This window comes from Pinus tabuliformis, chromosome 9 (assembly GCF_031772625.1).
Source record: "Pinus tabuliformis cultivar Carrire ecotype Pingquan chromosome 9, CPIR1, whole genome shotgun sequence".
Taxonomy (NCBI): Eukaryota; Viridiplantae; Streptophyta; class Pinopsida; order Pinales; family Pinaceae; genus Pinus; species Pinus tabuliformis.
Window position 1 is genome coordinate 1,713,823,491 of NC_142307.1, and position 17,026 is coordinate 1,713,840,516.

The 17,026-nt window shown below is 38.1% G+C and overlaps 1 protein-coding gene across 1 annotated transcript in view; it reads left to right on the plus strand.

Annotated features, from left to right (window-relative positions):
• LOC149155551 (stromal processing peptidase, chloroplastic-like) overlaps positions 1-17,026 on the plus strand; it is a 335,427-nt gene that overhangs the window by 272,848 nt on the left and 45,553 nt on the right. Inside the window, exons 19-21 of the mRNA XM_089445700.1 lie at positions 4,073-4,211; positions 4,609-4,729; positions 4,853-4,933. Coding sequence (XP_089301826.1) covers positions 4,073-4,211; positions 4,609-4,729; positions 4,853-4,933 — 341 coding nt within the window. The remainder of the gene's footprint in view (positions 1-4,072; positions 4,212-4,608; positions 4,730-4,852; positions 4,934-17,026) is intronic.

Consider the following 17,026-nt stretch of genomic DNA (forward strand, 5'->3'; position numbering starts at 1 on the left):
TTGGCCAAGGAGTTCTTTCCCCTCGGTTCTGTCATTATTCACATGGCACTTATCGATTGAAGGGTGGACCCAGGACATGTGACGTCCCTTTGGGAGTTGGGAACACCTAATAGGGTCGTTTATTAGCTACTCCTATTTTGGGAGGTAACACTGTTATGTGACTAAGGCCCCAATTTTGGAAGAGAAGCCACATATGAAGTGTTATTATGCCCATTTCTTTTGAGCTTGGTTCACTTAGATGCAATACTGATTAATGTACCTAATGATGAAAGTTGCAGCACTAGATATTGTGTGTAATTGGTAGGTGGTTCGATCTATAGGTTAGGGAAACTTAACTGGGTTTGGGTCCTTTAGAGGGACATATTGACACCCACAGTGGATGTGTTGACATCCATGGGACTCCAGACAGTTGTAGAGCATCATTCATAGCCATGGGAACCTTCAACACCCACGATATTCTTACAATTGCTTCATTATTCACAAGATGATGCACTTGGACTAGCATGCCCCAGTCGACTTAGCAGTAATTACATGGCGTGGCAGTTGATCCAGGGCCCAATTGAGTTTTCTTTCATGCCTTGAGACATGAGATGGCTAGCACCATCTTCAGTGCCCTCAACGATGAACTAGATTCAGGCTTATTCATTAGATGGAGACCCATGAGACCCAATTTTGTGCTTGGAATCCACATTTGGGGGATGTAGGATGATTTGTAGGGAGATTTAGGGGCCAATCCTAGACGTTGATTTTAGGAGTGCTTTACTAAGTTAGCAGGATTCGGATGTGGATACGGATACAGATTCGGATGTGGATCTGGATACACAAGTGAAACAACAAGTACAAATAATATAAATATTTTTTTTATAATTTTAAAAATAAAAATTACAAATTTTATAATATTTAGTTTATATATATTTGTAAAATGTAATACTTATATAAAATAATTAATATATTACGCGAATGAAACGACAAGTACAAATAATATAAATATTTTTTTTTATAATTTTAAAAATAAAAATTATAAATTTTATAATATATAGTTTATATATATTTGTAAAATTTAATACATATATAAAATAATTAATTTATTCCATTAATAAGCTTAGAATTAATATATTATTTATGTATTAAATAATGAGTATTCATACAAATTAAATAGTTTATAATTAACTTAAAACATAATAATAACTATTATAAAAATTATTATTATTAATTACCTATTATAAAAAATATTAAATTATTATAAATTAAATTAAAGAACAAAACTATTGAGATCCATTTATAAAGTGAATTTAATTATAAATTTAATAAGATAAAGTATCGGAGACCCAACACTTGGGCACTGGGAATTTAAAATATTTAATTATTATAAATTAAGTTAAAGAACAAAACTATTTAGATTCATTTATAAAGTGAATTGGATTAGAAATTTAATAAGATAAAGTATCAGAGACCAAACACTTGGGAGCTGGGAATTTAAAATCCACATTAACTGTTTTGTGGGAAAAATAAATTTACGTTTTTGTGGGCAAAATAAATTTACATGGGACCTGGAGGCTAACAATCGTGTGACGCACATATGTTTTGACATACATTTATCAATGTTAAATAATATGTTAAATGCCCATTTGAATAATTGTTTGACGCACATATGTCCGACAGAGTTTTGTTACCCAATTGGTGCGACCAACGCACCTTCGTTTGTAGAATCGATCAAGCAGAACACATGATTTTGTAGGCTTGGATTTACTACGAAAGGTTCATTATTTTTGAAAGCGACTCTTAAAGTGCATAGTGCGGATCCTAGTGGATCCAGATCCGGATCCGTATTTGATCTGGGAATCTGCGGATCCGGATCCGTATCTGATCTGAGGATCTGCGGATCCAACTACCTAGCCCCACGGATCTGGTTACATAGGTACTCTACACTTGTCCTAGCACTAGAGGAGCTCAACGCAAGCCCTAGAAGGGCCTACTATGACATGATGTCAGCTTTTCGGCCCTATTGTTGGAGATTTATCTTGTTTTTACATTTGCTACAAGCTCGACATATGACCTTGATTAATGTTTGCCCATTATTTTATTGTTTTAGCAGCTCATAGGCTAAAATAGGTCTTAGCTAGTCACATATATATTAGAGATCATTTCATTTTATCTCTCATCATCATCACACTTGGAAATTCGGCCTCATTGAGGAATTCAACCTATCTAGTGAATTCACACTTGTTCTCTTATGGAAGATCTGGATCGATTGGATGCATTTTGACATTTAGGGCTTATTCTTGGATATTTCTTGGAGTTATTCTTTGGATAATGGAAGGAATTATTGCATGTTGTCTTGTAAGTGCTCTTTATTGTTGAATATCTATTTTTCTATGTCTAATGTATGGAATTATTGATTCTAGGTCATGGTAAAATTATGCCCTATGTTTTTGAGAATTAATTGAATTGCTATTTAGATGAATATTGCATACATTACTCATGTATAACATGTGATAAATAGTCCTAGTGGTGAACTAATTCTAGCTCTCCCATAAAAATCCATTTTTCATTGTGGGTAAATGGTTGAAATTTACTCGCTATGGTATCAAATTTTGGCATCCTTGAAAACAAGTTTAGCTAGATTCTCCCAAGGAACAAGGCACTAGTCCAACTTGTTGGTGGTCAATCTCATATTTTATCCATCCTTTCTCTCTCGTAAATGTGGTCCTTTTAAGGCTAGAGAAGAGAACTAGGGCTTAGTGTGAATTTCTACGGAGGAAGGATTTTGGTGTCTAGAGAGCCTAAACATAAAGAGGGCACAGTTTGCCACAAAACCTATAAGTTTGGTGGGCATCCAGTCCATTTTCATCCATAAATTCTCTTGCCCTAGGTGTTTTCCCTAAGAGGGAAACCCTAGTTTTTGTTCCCTCAACTTAAGGAATTTCTTGAAGGTTTCATGAGCCTTGGCTTAGCTAATACACATTGCAAGAAATCTTTTTTCCTTGCCTTCACGTTGAGTTACTCCAATACTTGTCTAATCTATCAAACCCTAGGTCTTGTGCCCTTATTTCTAGGACTCTTCATAGAAAGCGAATTGCTTCCTTGTGAAGCCTTGAACTTAAATTGTGTCTTTCTTGAAGACCTCCTAGTGAGATCATTTCATATGTTAACCCTAAAATACCTATCATAAGTGATCTCTTAGGTACTGAGAATCCTTCCATTGGTGGAACTCCGTAAAGAGCAGGGGGTTTTGGCTGTGGTGACAGTGGACCACTACTCCATTGTTGCTTCTTTGTCTAGTTTACACCTTGAAGGGTTTCCCTCTCCAAGGCCTGCTAGATTTTGTGGCAATAGGTACAATTAAAGAATGTATAAAACCACATGAAATGACCAAAAATGAGAAGGACAGAGTATGTCTGCTGCTGGAGAGTAGATTCCATAGCATATGAAAACTTTAAGTGTGTTGCATCAACAGAGAAATAATTGCATGTGTTTAGAGACCATGAACAGTGTTAAGGCATAATGTACTGGAACACCTTTAATATGATCACGATTTCAATTTTATGAGCACTTTAAATGTGTGAAGAACCTGTAGTTATATCAGCAGTGCATAAAGAACCATCACATTTTTCATCATTTGAAAAAATACTTGGATGGTAGCACCAGGGTGGAAAATCTCAACAGAGATCAAATAACGCATCATTCATCCAAATATGCCAACAAGATAGTGAAAGAGCCTTGGGATAATGTGCAAAAGTTATTGAGTCTGGTTATAGTGTCCGGTTATCGTTTTTAAATTTCAGATCTATCATGTAGTTTGAATGTGTTTTGGCTATATTAAAGGTCTTGTAATATGTAATTGTAGAATTTTCTTCATTGATTATCATAAAAATTGCCCTGTGGATATGCAAATATTGGTAAAATCTTTTTAATACCCCACAAAAGAGAATACTGAATGAATTTGGAAGGTGTTGTGTGAGTTGTCCCTTTCTCACAATTTTAGATGTTAAAATATGCAAGAAAATAAATTTCATATTTTTTATGCCAATTTTTTTCAGAGAATCTCACTTTAAAACATTCTGTATTTCAGGGGAACACGCATCATCACTTGTTACTGATGATATGGAAATGATAGATGCTGGCGATAGCAAATTGCCTTGGAAGAAGCAAAGTCATCCATTGTATTGCTGCGTGACACTATCACTCCTGGCAGAAATTATTAATTCTAGGTATATAAATTACATTATTGTCAAAGAGCACCATCACTTCTGGAAAAAATTCTTAATTGTAGTATATAAATTATATGGTTTTTAAACACCTCTGACTGAGACATGGAATAACTGCTGTGAGTATCAGCATTGTATTTGCACAGGAATTGACAAACTTAAGAGTAGGAGAGAATCTTATGCCTGCAACATAAAAAAATTATTTGTTGAAGCTCTCTCCATAACTGATGAAGTTCATTTATTTATGAAAGTATTTTTATGCTAAACATACCTCCCCAACAAGCTCCAATTGAGCCTTTATTTTTTTCACAATGGTGTAGAACTATTATTGAATGAATTTGATGTATGCCATGCTTTCAGGTTTGCACAGTGCCTGACTAATTATGTCTCCGTTTGACAGGCTTTTTACAACAGTAAGAGATACTTTAGGCTTAACTTACGATGTTTCCTTTGAGCTGAGCCTTTTGGATAGGCTGAAATTTGGATGGTTCGTTATTTCAGTAACTTCGACGCCAGCCAAAGTATGTAGCATCTATTTTTATTTAAGAAATCTTCTTTTTCCTTCTATCTTTTGAGGATTTCATATACTCAATCCTGAGATTACCACATTATAACCAATTAATAGTAGTGATTTTATGTGGCAGGTTTACAGAGCTGTGGATGCATGTAAAAGTGTTCTAAGAGGGCTACATGGTAACAAGATAACTCAGAGAGAATTGGATAGGGTACCATCTTTCTCTCTCCACCCATTATTTCTTTCCTCAAGGGGAAGTAAATTTAACTCACATACCAGATATGGCATGGTGAGAACTAAAGGAATGCTGAAAAATGTAAATAAGAGGACAAATGAGAATATTAATGGGAAGGATTAATGAACTTGAAGAAACAAATCAAATACTAGAAGTGCAGAAAAATTGCAGTAGACAATGATAAAATGGTATATAATAATTGAAACATGCAAATGCTAGGCAAGGGAAGGGCCTGGAAAGAAGGTGATGGCATAGTACAAAAGAGTGGAAGAAAACATGTAGAAGCAATTAGACCTATCAGACCTCACACAGAGAAGACATAAATTTGAGTGTTTTGTAGCTTTCAGTACAATTAAATCTTCAAAGTATATTCAAAACAAGACCCTATATACATTCCTCCTGCACACCTTCAGCTGGGAATTATGGGATTTTTCATACAAAAACCCAATGAACAAAGAAACCTGGAACATAAAAGAGGAAGTGAGAAAATACTTTTTGATAATAAAATGAAGGGAGCAGAAGTCATTTTATTAGTAAAGGATTGGCATAGACCCTAAAATGGTTTAAATGTACTTCAAGTCATTAATGCAACACTAAAGCATGTATATTAAGTTAATGTAGTGAATAATATTATTCAATGTTGCAAAAATCGTTATTGGGATTAATTTGGCGAGGGGAAAAAATCGGAAAAAAATGGGAAATAATTGGGAAAAAATCATAAAATACAAAAATTTTATTTTTTTTTCAATTTTTTTGATATCGAAAGCATCTACAACATAAAATAAATACATTGACACATAAATATGATAAAAGAACTAATATATAAGATGTGTAATATCATTTCTAGTGCTACATCACACATAACAGTGAATTATGTCCTAAATAGTCAGTCCTGACTCCTGAGTCCCAACTCAGCCTCAAAATATCAACAAAAAATATAATAATGTATCTCATATCATGAGTCATAATGTCATATACAATGAAATGAACCAAACAACTAATACTACTGATTTCCTCTGCCTCTCTTGCGAGAAAATGCAATAGCTTTCCCTCTAGATGTAGATGCTGATGGAGTTGGCAGTGGACTCTGCTGTACTCTAGAAGCTGAAGAACTAGGAGCTATAGGAGGTAGACCATGTCCTGTACTAGTGACAGGGGTAGCCTGGGTAGGTTGTGTCACCTCCTCCTCCTGTTGCTCCTCCTCCTCATCAAAAAATCGGCACAATTGAAAAAACAAATTCAAGTTTTTTTTTTGAAAAAATCGGGATTTAATCCCGATTTTTCAAAATGAAAAAATCACTGAATTAATCATGCGATATTATCGGGAAAATGAAAAAAATCGCGATTTTTCGATGTTATCACGATTTTTGCAACACTGATGTTATTAATATATTAATAATAAAAGACATGTTGACAGGCAAAATTGTCCTATTTGCAACAGGGGATCATCACCCTATCAATGTTGATTTTTGTGTAGGATTGGGAGGTATTCCTGCATGCCTAAGTCGACTTGATGAACTATGAAGAATTAAAAGAAAAATTTGTTTTTGGGGCACCAAGTTGGCCCAGGAAGACAAGTCAGCCCAACACATGAAAGAGTGCATACCTTGGGTAATTTTACCCCCATTCGATTAGTATATATAGATGATGTGTCATTTCATTTTCTTTACCAACGTAGAGCAAGAAGGACTATTCTTGTGTGGAGAGCTCGTAACCAAGAAGCCGCAACAAAGGATAGTTTGTGGATAGCCAAGGAAGATTAGTAGAGCCTCAGTTAACAAGCAAAGAAGGTCTAGCTTTTGTGGTTGAAAGGAGGACCGAGGCAGCTATTTGGGGGGTTGACCGAAGGTATTAGGCAGCCACAGGCTGCATGGCCAAAAAATTAATTGTTTGACCAATGTTGATTTGCTAGAGTTTGACCAAGTTTGAGTAGTATTTTTGACATGGATTTTGGCATAGATTTCTAGACAAATTGGATTTGTAAACCTTGTTGAAGAATAATTTCTCTTAAAGAAAAGTTGTTGGGTTTTCTCCCAAGATTGGGTTTCCCAAGGTAAAAACACTCTCTATTGTGCATGGCTGTGTTTCTATGATCTTCACTGTTTTTGTTGCATTTACTGTTGATATTTTATGTGTATAATTTCTTAATGATATCCATGGTACACGATAAATTGATTGAAGATCATTATGTAGTAATTATCAGATCAAAAAAATGTTTTCTGTTGTGTACCTTGTAGACAATTCAACATGGTATCGAAGCTTTGTTGAAAGAGCAACCATTGAAGTCAGCCTAAGAGACAATGTGTTCAATAGTTGACTAGATTTTAGATCTCTTTCCAAATAGTGTCAAGTCTCAGAATGGAAGACAGGTTGGATGGTGTTACAAATATTCAGGGGAAGTTATTATAGAGTCAGAGGGTTCTAAGGGGAAAGTCCTTGTTTTTTCTCTTTCAGATTCCATTACGAATAGTGATATTTGGTTGGTGGACAATGGTGCTTCTAGACACATGACATGTTTTCAAGATTCTCTCACCTATCTAAGTGAGAAGGGGGACTATAGATTATTAGGACAACCACCTTAGGCATGGGTGCCCAAGGAGAAGAAGAAAGAAGATATGTCAAAGTCAAGTGCCCCATTTGCCATAATTTTGGACACTATGCCTCCCAGCTTTTTGAGAAGAAAAGGAAGAGAAAGAAGCATGCATCAATAATCACTGCTGCTGATGATGCCGATGGGTGTCCAACGCAATAAAAGTCACATATTTGTCAGAATGGAAGTTGACAATCCTCAACAGTTTCTTCCTAAATCAAGAGATAAGTACTTCCAGTTATATTTCTCTCTCTTGATTATTATTATTATTATTATTTTATTTTTGGTCAGCGTCTTGTCCTTGTATTCTTTGTTTGGTTATAATTTTTCATCCATGGCCTCTTAAATGGAGTTTGTAGAAAGGAAGAATAGGTCCATAATGGATACTGCCAACGCAATAATTGATGCAACATATGGCAGTACAAGCGAGTTTTGTGTCAACAGGGGTCTCCCAGAAAGAGGAGTGGACTACGAGGACTTTTTTTGCTCCAGTCCCTAGGTGGCCAGGTTCTTGGGCTTGAGCATAGAATGAGCATGAATGATTGATGTTCAAGAGGGAGGATTGTATAAACATCTAGGATTCTGCCAGATGACCAGAAGAGCTTTCAGTTCAGAGGGAGTAGACAATCAAGCAGAGTGGAAGGAGCAGCCTTGCAAGAAGATGTCATGGGTTGAGACTGCTTGGCAAGATGCTCAGAGACAAGTCATGTCTAGGAGTTGTTTGCCTTCTATGAAGGGACCATGCTAGACAACCGAATATGCTTCAGCGATAGAGGAAGCAACAATGGTAGGAGGGTTTGTTTCTCTGACAAAGGGAGCAACTAGGATTGCCACATGAGGATTTGCTTCAGTGTCATCACCTAATCAGGGTGACCAGGAAGAAGTTGTGGTGATGGATCTAGTGAAGGAAGCTAACTAGTTTATGGTTGAGCGAAGGCATGCAACAAAGCATATGTTGAGGCACTTAGGTGGTGCAGTTGGATATGGTTTGGGATATGTATCAAGTGATGAAGTGAGGCTGCAGGGATATGCTAATTCAGTTTGGGCCAGGAGTGCAAAGGAGCAAAAGGCACCTTCGGGTGCTGCTTTAGCTTGGGATTGGCTATGATTTCCTGGTTTAGCGGGGGGAAGCAGACCTATGTTGCGCTCAATACAATAGAGGTAGAGTATATCACAACTAATGTCGCAAGTTGTGAAGCAGTGTGGCTTCGAAAGCTTCTTGCAGGACTCTTTGATCAAGCCTTTGTCTAGAGCAAAGTTTGTATACTTTAGAGACAAGCTTGGTGTCATACAAAATGTTGATTTGGGGTAGCATCGGATGTGCTCTAAGTCTAAAATTTTGCAGGGAGGCTTGGGCACAGGTAATCCAAAGAACCTAGAAAGTGTTTTGGAGAATTCCACCTTGAAGTGATTTTATTAAAATAATTAATATTTTTAATGGGGTTCCAAAGTCTAAACTTAGGAAATTAAAATATTAATCAGTATTAATCTAATAAGGGGTGAAACTTCTAGAAAAAGTCCTGGATCAAGCCAAAACGATCTGAGCCTTTGATGATGTTTTAATCTAGGCCGTTGGTTGTCCAACATGAAGATATAAGAAGGGGCTTGAGGGTCATTTGGAAAACACACAGAGAGATTGAGGAAATCGTTTTTCTGAAGTGAGAAGTTTTGAGGAGGAAAAATCAATTGAAAAAATCTTGCAGTAGAGGGGTAGTGAGAATCCGAGAGAAGGAATTTCTGGAGAGTACAAGGTAGAGAGGACAAAAGACGTCTAGAGGAAAGCTAATGCTCGCTTGCGTAGTGTTGACGCAGAGGCAGTGCAGTCAATGAGGGGAAGTCAAGTTTCTGCTGAGGGAATTCAAAGTTCAGTTGCTGGAAGCTAGAGTGTGAGTTTGGGAGCAGGAAAGTTGATTTCTCAGCCAAAAGAGGATCTAGAGCAGAGAGGCAGCGTAATACCCAGAGGGGTAACACAGGAGTTGCCCAGGGTGATGTAGTTTTGTGCAGATGCCATGCAGAGGGTGATGCAGAGCCTCTAGAGCTGTAGGATCAACCACTGATTCTCTAGTGACAGGGTGAGATAATTTCACCAGTCTTTTGTCCAGTATTTTCCTTGTAAAGGATTGCTAGTTGAGCATCCCAGATTTGTACTCAGAATTTTCTCCTACATAATAATAAACACTCAGAGCTGCTCTCCAAAAATAACGATGTCCTATGTGTTGCATTATTCTTTCTTGCTCAATATTTTGTTTCTGCAAATATATTAATTAAGTGAAGGCTGCAGATGTATTTACTTCGAAATTTACTGTAGAAGACTGTAGATAACTTTTATGATTTAATCAAGTAGGAGAAGTAACATCAATTTGCTGCAGTAGGGATTCTAGTGTGAGAAGTCTAAACTTAGGAAAATTAAATTATTAATGGGTATTAATCTAAACTGGAGTGAAACTTCTAGAAAAAGCCATGGATTAAGTCAAATCGATCTGAGCCTTTGATTATGTTTTAATGTAGGCCATTGGTTGTCCAACAGGAAGATATAAGAAGGGGCTTGAGGGTCATTTGGAAAACACATAGAGAGATTGAGGAAATCGATTTTCTGAAGTGAGAAGTTGTTAGGAGGAAAATCGACTCAGGTGATTTCTTGCAGTAGAGGGGCAGGGATAGCTTCCAGAGAGAAAGTGAGATTCTCAACCGGAGAATCATTAATAGAGAGATGCAGAAAGTAATACAATAGCCTTGACGCAGAGGCTGACGTAGGGTCGGAGGGGCCATGGAGGAGCAATGTGGAGGGAGAGAGAGGAAGTCGAAAGTTAGAGTAGAGGGTTAGTTTCAGCAGTCGGAAGCTAGGGTGTGAGATCGAGAGGTTGAGAGCAGTGACTCTGGGCTACTGGTCAATTCTCTAGTTGGGTGATGCTGTGCCTGAGAGGGTTGACGCTGGGACATCGTAGAGGCAGTGCAGAGCCTGCCAGGGGCACTCATCCAACAACTCGAACAATCGAGACTTTTTCTCAGTGATTGTGTGAGGTAAACTCACAAAGCTTCTACCAGTGTTTCTCTCTGTAACTGAATAACCCTGTGAGGTATTGAGTGATGTATTCAGAATTTGCTACTGCTTAATAATAATAAACCCTCAGAGCTGCTGCACTGGTTTTCCTGCGTTGGGTTTTTTCGGGGACTACTTGTCCAAAAATAACTGTGTCCTATGTGTTGCATTATTCCTTCTTGCCCAATAATTTGATTTTGCAAATATATTAATTAAGTGAAGGCTGCAAATGTATTTACTTCGAAATTTACCGTAAAAGACAATAAATATGTTGTATGATTTAATCAAGTAGGAGAAGTAACATCAGTTTGCTGCAGTAGGGATTCCAGTGTAGGAATTTTCACATGGTATCACAGCTAGTGTAGGAGAAGCAAGAGGAGTAGAACCAAAAATCCCAGTGCTGAGCAGAAGGGGAAATCGAAAAGCTATAGGACACAACCAGTCGAAAAACCCCAGGGGGTTTGCATAGTTCCTGCAAGAGGGTTGAAAATCCAAGGGAGTCTCTCTCTGAGTGATTTGATGGAGAGAAAGAGCTTCCAGTTTGATTTTTGTAGTGGCAGAGTAGACAACGCTGAGCTTCAACGTGAGGAGCAACTAGTGTACACAGATTTTTTTATTAGGCAGCTTAGCCGAGCTGAAAAGACGTTAGAAAAAAGAAGCAACAGAGAATAGTGGGGGAATACTTCCTCGGTGATTTCTTGCCGAGGAAATCAACATTTCTTGATTGCTGAGTAGCAGAGGAGCAACAACTTACCAAGCCGCATCAGGAGTGCATAAGTCAACCGAGGAGCTACGTAGTAGGGAGAAAGAGGGAGTTGTTCGACAGTTTTTGAAAGAGATGGAAACTAGTGGCTTGAGGGATCATGACAGGTTGGACGAGGCTTCCAACTATGCCATCTGGAAGGCTAGGATGACCTTCCTGCTTGATGAGTATGCCCTCAAGATGTACGTTGATAATGTGGTGCTGAACTTGCGGACGCAGATCCGTTGAAAAGTTACGCAGTTGAGATGGCCAAGGCAAAGGGGATGATCCTGGACGGGGTCAAGGATCACGTGGTATGCCACGTTGCCAACAAAGGGACAGCTAAGGAAATGTGGGATGCCTTGGCCACATTATATCAGGGGACTTCCAAGCAACGTAAGATGTACATAGAGCAGAAGCTGGGATTTGCTCAGATGCAGAAGGGAGAGCGAGTGGATCCGTTCCTTACGAAGTTGGGATACTTGTGATGAGTTGTCAGCTGTGGAACACACTCCTCAAGACTCGGAGTTAGTGAGATTGGCTCTAAACTCTGTCTTAGATGATTGGCAGATCTTTGTCCAAAGTATCCTGGGCAGGGCAGTGTTGCCAAATTGGGACGAGATGTGGGCAACTCTGAAACAAGAAGAGATGAGGAGAGACCTTCTCAAGGTAAAACTTGATGGGAGCAACAACAACAGTGGGTTGAAGCCCAAAGTGGAGGAAGAGGATAACGCAACCCTTGCATCGAAGGGACAGCTGGGGCAACAAGGACGAAAGAAGGATGTCTCCAAGGTGAAGTGCTTCAGATGAGGCGAGATGGGCCACTATGCATCCCAGTGTCCATTGAAGAAAAAGGACAAGGATGAGAAGCATGATCTGAAGGTTGCAGCCGCGAAGATCGATGGGGAGGAGTTCTCCATGCCAACAGAGATACCTCTGGAGGGAGGTGGGCTGATATAGAGCTGAGTCAAGAGGACTGCAGATGGGTTGGATCCTTGAGGAGCCCATGTCTTGGATGGTCACTTTGCTACGGGAGCCCATGATTAGGAGTAGTGGGCTGGTGGAGCTTTTGTTGGTGCCATGGAGTGTTGATTCGATAGATGCAGTGGCTAGGAGAGCCAAAGACTGATCAACATAGAGCAGAGAGGTAGTAGAGCGAGGAGGCACAGTGCAAAGCTTCAACAGTTTAGTGGCTTCAGAGCAAGGAAAATTTTAAGGATGGAAAATTTTCTTGAAGTTTAAAACATTGGCGAATCTCACTAATCCCTAATATGAAAATTATAAATGTTTATTAATATATTTGTAAAATTAATCAAATTTATAATTATTTTATATATAGTCTCTATATAATGTTGGCGATTTTTAAGGTAAAATAATTTTATATTCTAAAATCTGGGCGAATCATCTTTTATAAAATTGGAAATTGGCGAATATTTTTTGTGGAAAAATCATGGAAAATTAGCCCACTGGGCGAACATTAGCCCCTAAAATTTTCCATGCTTCAGAGGCAGAGTGGGACTAGCAACAGTCAAGATGTCAACACCAAGGTGTAACCACTGGATACTTGTCTAGTTTTGGGTGTTTTCAGTTGCTTCTCTCAGTAATTGAGTTGCAATACGGATGCAATGTTAGCAGTGGCAGTGCTAGCAGCATAGAAGATGCAGCGTTTGAGAGGGAGCTGCAGTATAGATGTAGCATTGGCAGTGGTAGGGTCAAAGGCAACAATATAGTGGCAGCGGCAACGCTGTGTTTGGTGCACAATACGTCAAAAACTATCAATGCAGAGACGATGCTTCAGATTCAGAGCAATATGTAGAGAGGCAGTGTATTGCTAGAGCACATTCGTCGCTAAGAGGGAGTGTTGATTTGGGGTAGCATTGTATGTCCTCTAAACCCTCAAATTTTCCTAGGAGGCTTGGTTACAGTTATTCCAAAGAACGCAGAAAGCGTTTTGGGAAATTCCACCCAGAAGTGATTTGATTAAAATAATTAATATTTTTAATGGGGTTCCTAAGTCTAAACTTAGGAAAATTAAAATATTAATGGGTATTAATCTAATTAGGGGTGAAACTTCTAGAAAAAGCCATGGATCAAGTCAAATCGATCTGAGCCTTTGATTATGTTTTAATCTAGGTCGTTGGTTGTCCAACAGGAAGATATAAGAAGGGGCTTGAGGGTCATTTGGAAAAGACACAAAGAGATTGAGGAAATCGATTTTCTGAAGTGAGAATTTCTCAGGAGGAATATCGATTGAGGTGATTTCTTGCAGTAGAGGGGTAGGGATAGCTTTTGGAGAGAGTGAGATTCTCAGCTGGAGAATCATCAAGAGAGAGAGGGAGAAAGTGATCTAGTAGCCTTGACGGAAGGCCAGAAGGGCCACGTAGAAGCAGTGCAGAGGGAAAGAGAGAAAGCCGAAAGTCAGAGCAGATGGTCAGTTTCAGTAGCCGGAAGTGGGCGTGTGAGACCAGGAGGATGAGGGCAGTGACTCTGGGCTATTGATCGATTCCCCAGTTGGGTGACACTGTGCCTGAGAGGGTTGACGCTGGGACATCGCAGAGGGAGTGCAGTGATAACATAGAGCCTGCCAGGGGCACCTCATCCAGCAACTGGAACAATCGAGACTTTTTCTCAGTGATCGTGTGAGGTAAACTAACAAAGCTTCGACTAGTATTTCTCTCTATAACTGAATAACCCTGTGAGGCATTCAATGATGTATTCAGAATTTGCTACTGCTTAATAATAATAAACCCTCATAGCTGCTGCATTGGTTTTCTCACATTGGGTTTTTCCGAGGACTATTTGTCCAAAAATAACTGTGTCCTATGTGTTACGTTATTCCTTCTTGCTTAGTATTTTGTTTCCGCAAATATATTAATTAAGCGAAGGCTGCAGATGTATTTACTTCGAAATTTACCGTAGAAGACAATGAATAACTTGTATGATTTAATAAAGTAGGAGAAGTAACATCAATTTGCTGCAGTGGGGATTCTAGTGCAGGAATTTTCACACAAAATGTCTCCCTCATTGAGAGGGAGTGTTGATGTCTTTATAGGGTCGGGTAGACCATCTTGTGAGAAGCCAAATGAACTTGGCTATGTCATGTTGATTTGACTAGGGGAGTTGGATACATTCATTAGAGTAGCCATGGACTTTGGCTGGGTCATGCTGATTTGACCAGAGGATATAGATGAAATTCACCTAAGAAGCCATAAAGGACTTTCGCTGGGCGATGTTGATTTGGCCAAGGGTGAATGGTCCTGGTGAAGATCCTCTCCCGAGATGCCATGAAGGACTTTTGCTGAGTCATATTGATTTGACCAGAGGAGATCGATATATTTACCTGAGGAACCATAAAGGAAATTGGCTAGGCCATGCTGATTTGGTTGATTTGGCCAATGGTAAATGGCCTAGGATACTCACATTGCCTACTCCAGGATGTAGTGATCTATGGACATGCATGTGAAGAGTCACTTTGCCTACTCCAAGAAGGAGTGATCTATAGACATGCATCAACATAGCAAGCTCATGTGCATTTGAGGAGAATACCTCCCTCACTAAGAGGGAGTGTTGATTTTTGTGTAGCATCGGGAGGTATTCCCACATTCCTAAGTCGGCCTTGATGAGTTATGAAGAATTAAAATATAAAAATATTTTTGGGGCACCAAGTCGGCTTGGGAAGACAAGTCGGCCCAGCACATGAAAGGATCTATCCCTTGGATAATTTTACCCCCATTCAACTAGTATATATAGATGATGTGACATTTCATTTTCCTTGTGAACAAAGAGCAAGAAGGAATATTCTTGTGTGGAGAAAATAACAAGTTGCAACAAATGATAAAGTTTGTGGAGAGCCAAGGAAGAGCAACAAGGATCCTCAAGTAACAAGCAAAGAAGGATGAGTTTTTGTGGCTGAAAGGAGGACCGAGGCAGCTGTTTGAGGGGTTGACCGAAGGTGTTAGGCAGCTGTAGGCCACAGGGCCAAAAATTTACTGTTTGACTAGTGTTGATTTTCTGGAGTTTGACCAGGTTTGATTGGTACTTTTGACTTGGATTTTGTCACAAATTTCTAGACAAATTGGATTTATAAACCTTGCTGAAAAACAATTTCTCCTAAAGAAAGCTTGTTGGGTTTTCTCACAAGGTTGGGTTTCCTGCGGTAAAAATATTGTCTCTATTGTGCATGGCTGTCTTTCTATGATCTTTAATGTTTCTGCTGCATTTATTGTTGATACCTTTTGTGTATAATTGCTCAATGGTATCAGAGGCATGAGATAAATTGATTGAAGATCATTAGGTAGTAATTATCAGATGAAAAAAGTGTTTTCTAGTCTGTACCTTGTCGAAAATTCAAAAATCGACACCCCAATTAGGCCTTTATTCGTTTGGTATGTTGACGTCCACCGGTATGTGGGCTCGATTGCCACTGAATGAAATGCTCCTTTAGAGGAGACTTCAATTCAATAATGCCTTTCTAAATGTAATGCAATTTCATCTAATGACAATAATAAAACTAACTAATGTAACTAAATCTACCTCTTATGCTATATCTAACTATGCCAATTGGGATAAAGAAGCAGTTCATATAGTTCAGTTCGAAGAGGAAACACTTTTAACTAAAAGATGTTGAGAGGAAGATAAATAGTTTATAACAAGAAATAGTTCACTGCTTAACCAATTTGTTAAGTACAATGTATAACATCACTTGGAGAAGACTAAATTAACATTTCGACATCTATATATAACTAGTGAAAAGAAGAAAGATAATTCAGTTCGAGAATTCAAAATAGTTTATTATCTAAGAATTGAAAGGATAACACATTCACAACAAAATGCTAGAAAAATCCACACACAATTACAGAAAATGTCTTTTCACCAGTCATTAGCCGTCAAATCCTTTATTAAGTTTAGAGAACAGTGTACAAAACTCAATATTGAATTTTCCAGCTAAGGAAAACATTAACAATAGGAATAAGTAGGATAATAGTACACAAGCCTAATTCCTTTTACTAATCCCTTCTCCTAAGGTCTTTAGTCCATCAAAAATCAACTTGAGAATGATGCACAACTTGTCATCTCCATATTTCTGACCCAAGCTACTGTATCTTCAAAAGAATACTTAACGATAGCTCAAACTTTCTTTCTGTTGGTTCACCCCCTCCCCTTCAAGCCTATACTAATGCGGCTTTTATAACCATGTAAGTTTGTTTTTCTCCTTGATCTTTGGCCTCAAATCTTCCATGTCCAATCGGCAATCCAAACAATAAACTATTTTTAAACCAAATAATATTTGTGAAGATTTATAAAACTTAATCTAATAATAAGATACAAAATCTGAAATAGATGCTAAAATATAAATTAATAAAAAAAATTAAATCTGTATAAAATCTAATTATAATAACACTAAAATTAAAACAAAATCAAGTAAACGAAAACTAAATTTGAACAAAATTGAAAGAAACTATTTCGTGCTTGCTCTCAATGATTAAAGGAGGCTTTTGCCATTGTTATCTCATGGCATCTTGGCGACAAATTGTTATTTTGTTAGAAAAAGTGTACCAAGGACAAGTGTTTCCTAAGGTCTTGCCTAGGAAGAATTGGCTAACATGACCCCTTGATTTAACTTTATGAGAAGCAAAGTTAAAATGACTTTATGAGCATTAAAGTCATAAAGTGACTTTTTAGTTTAATAAATGAAAA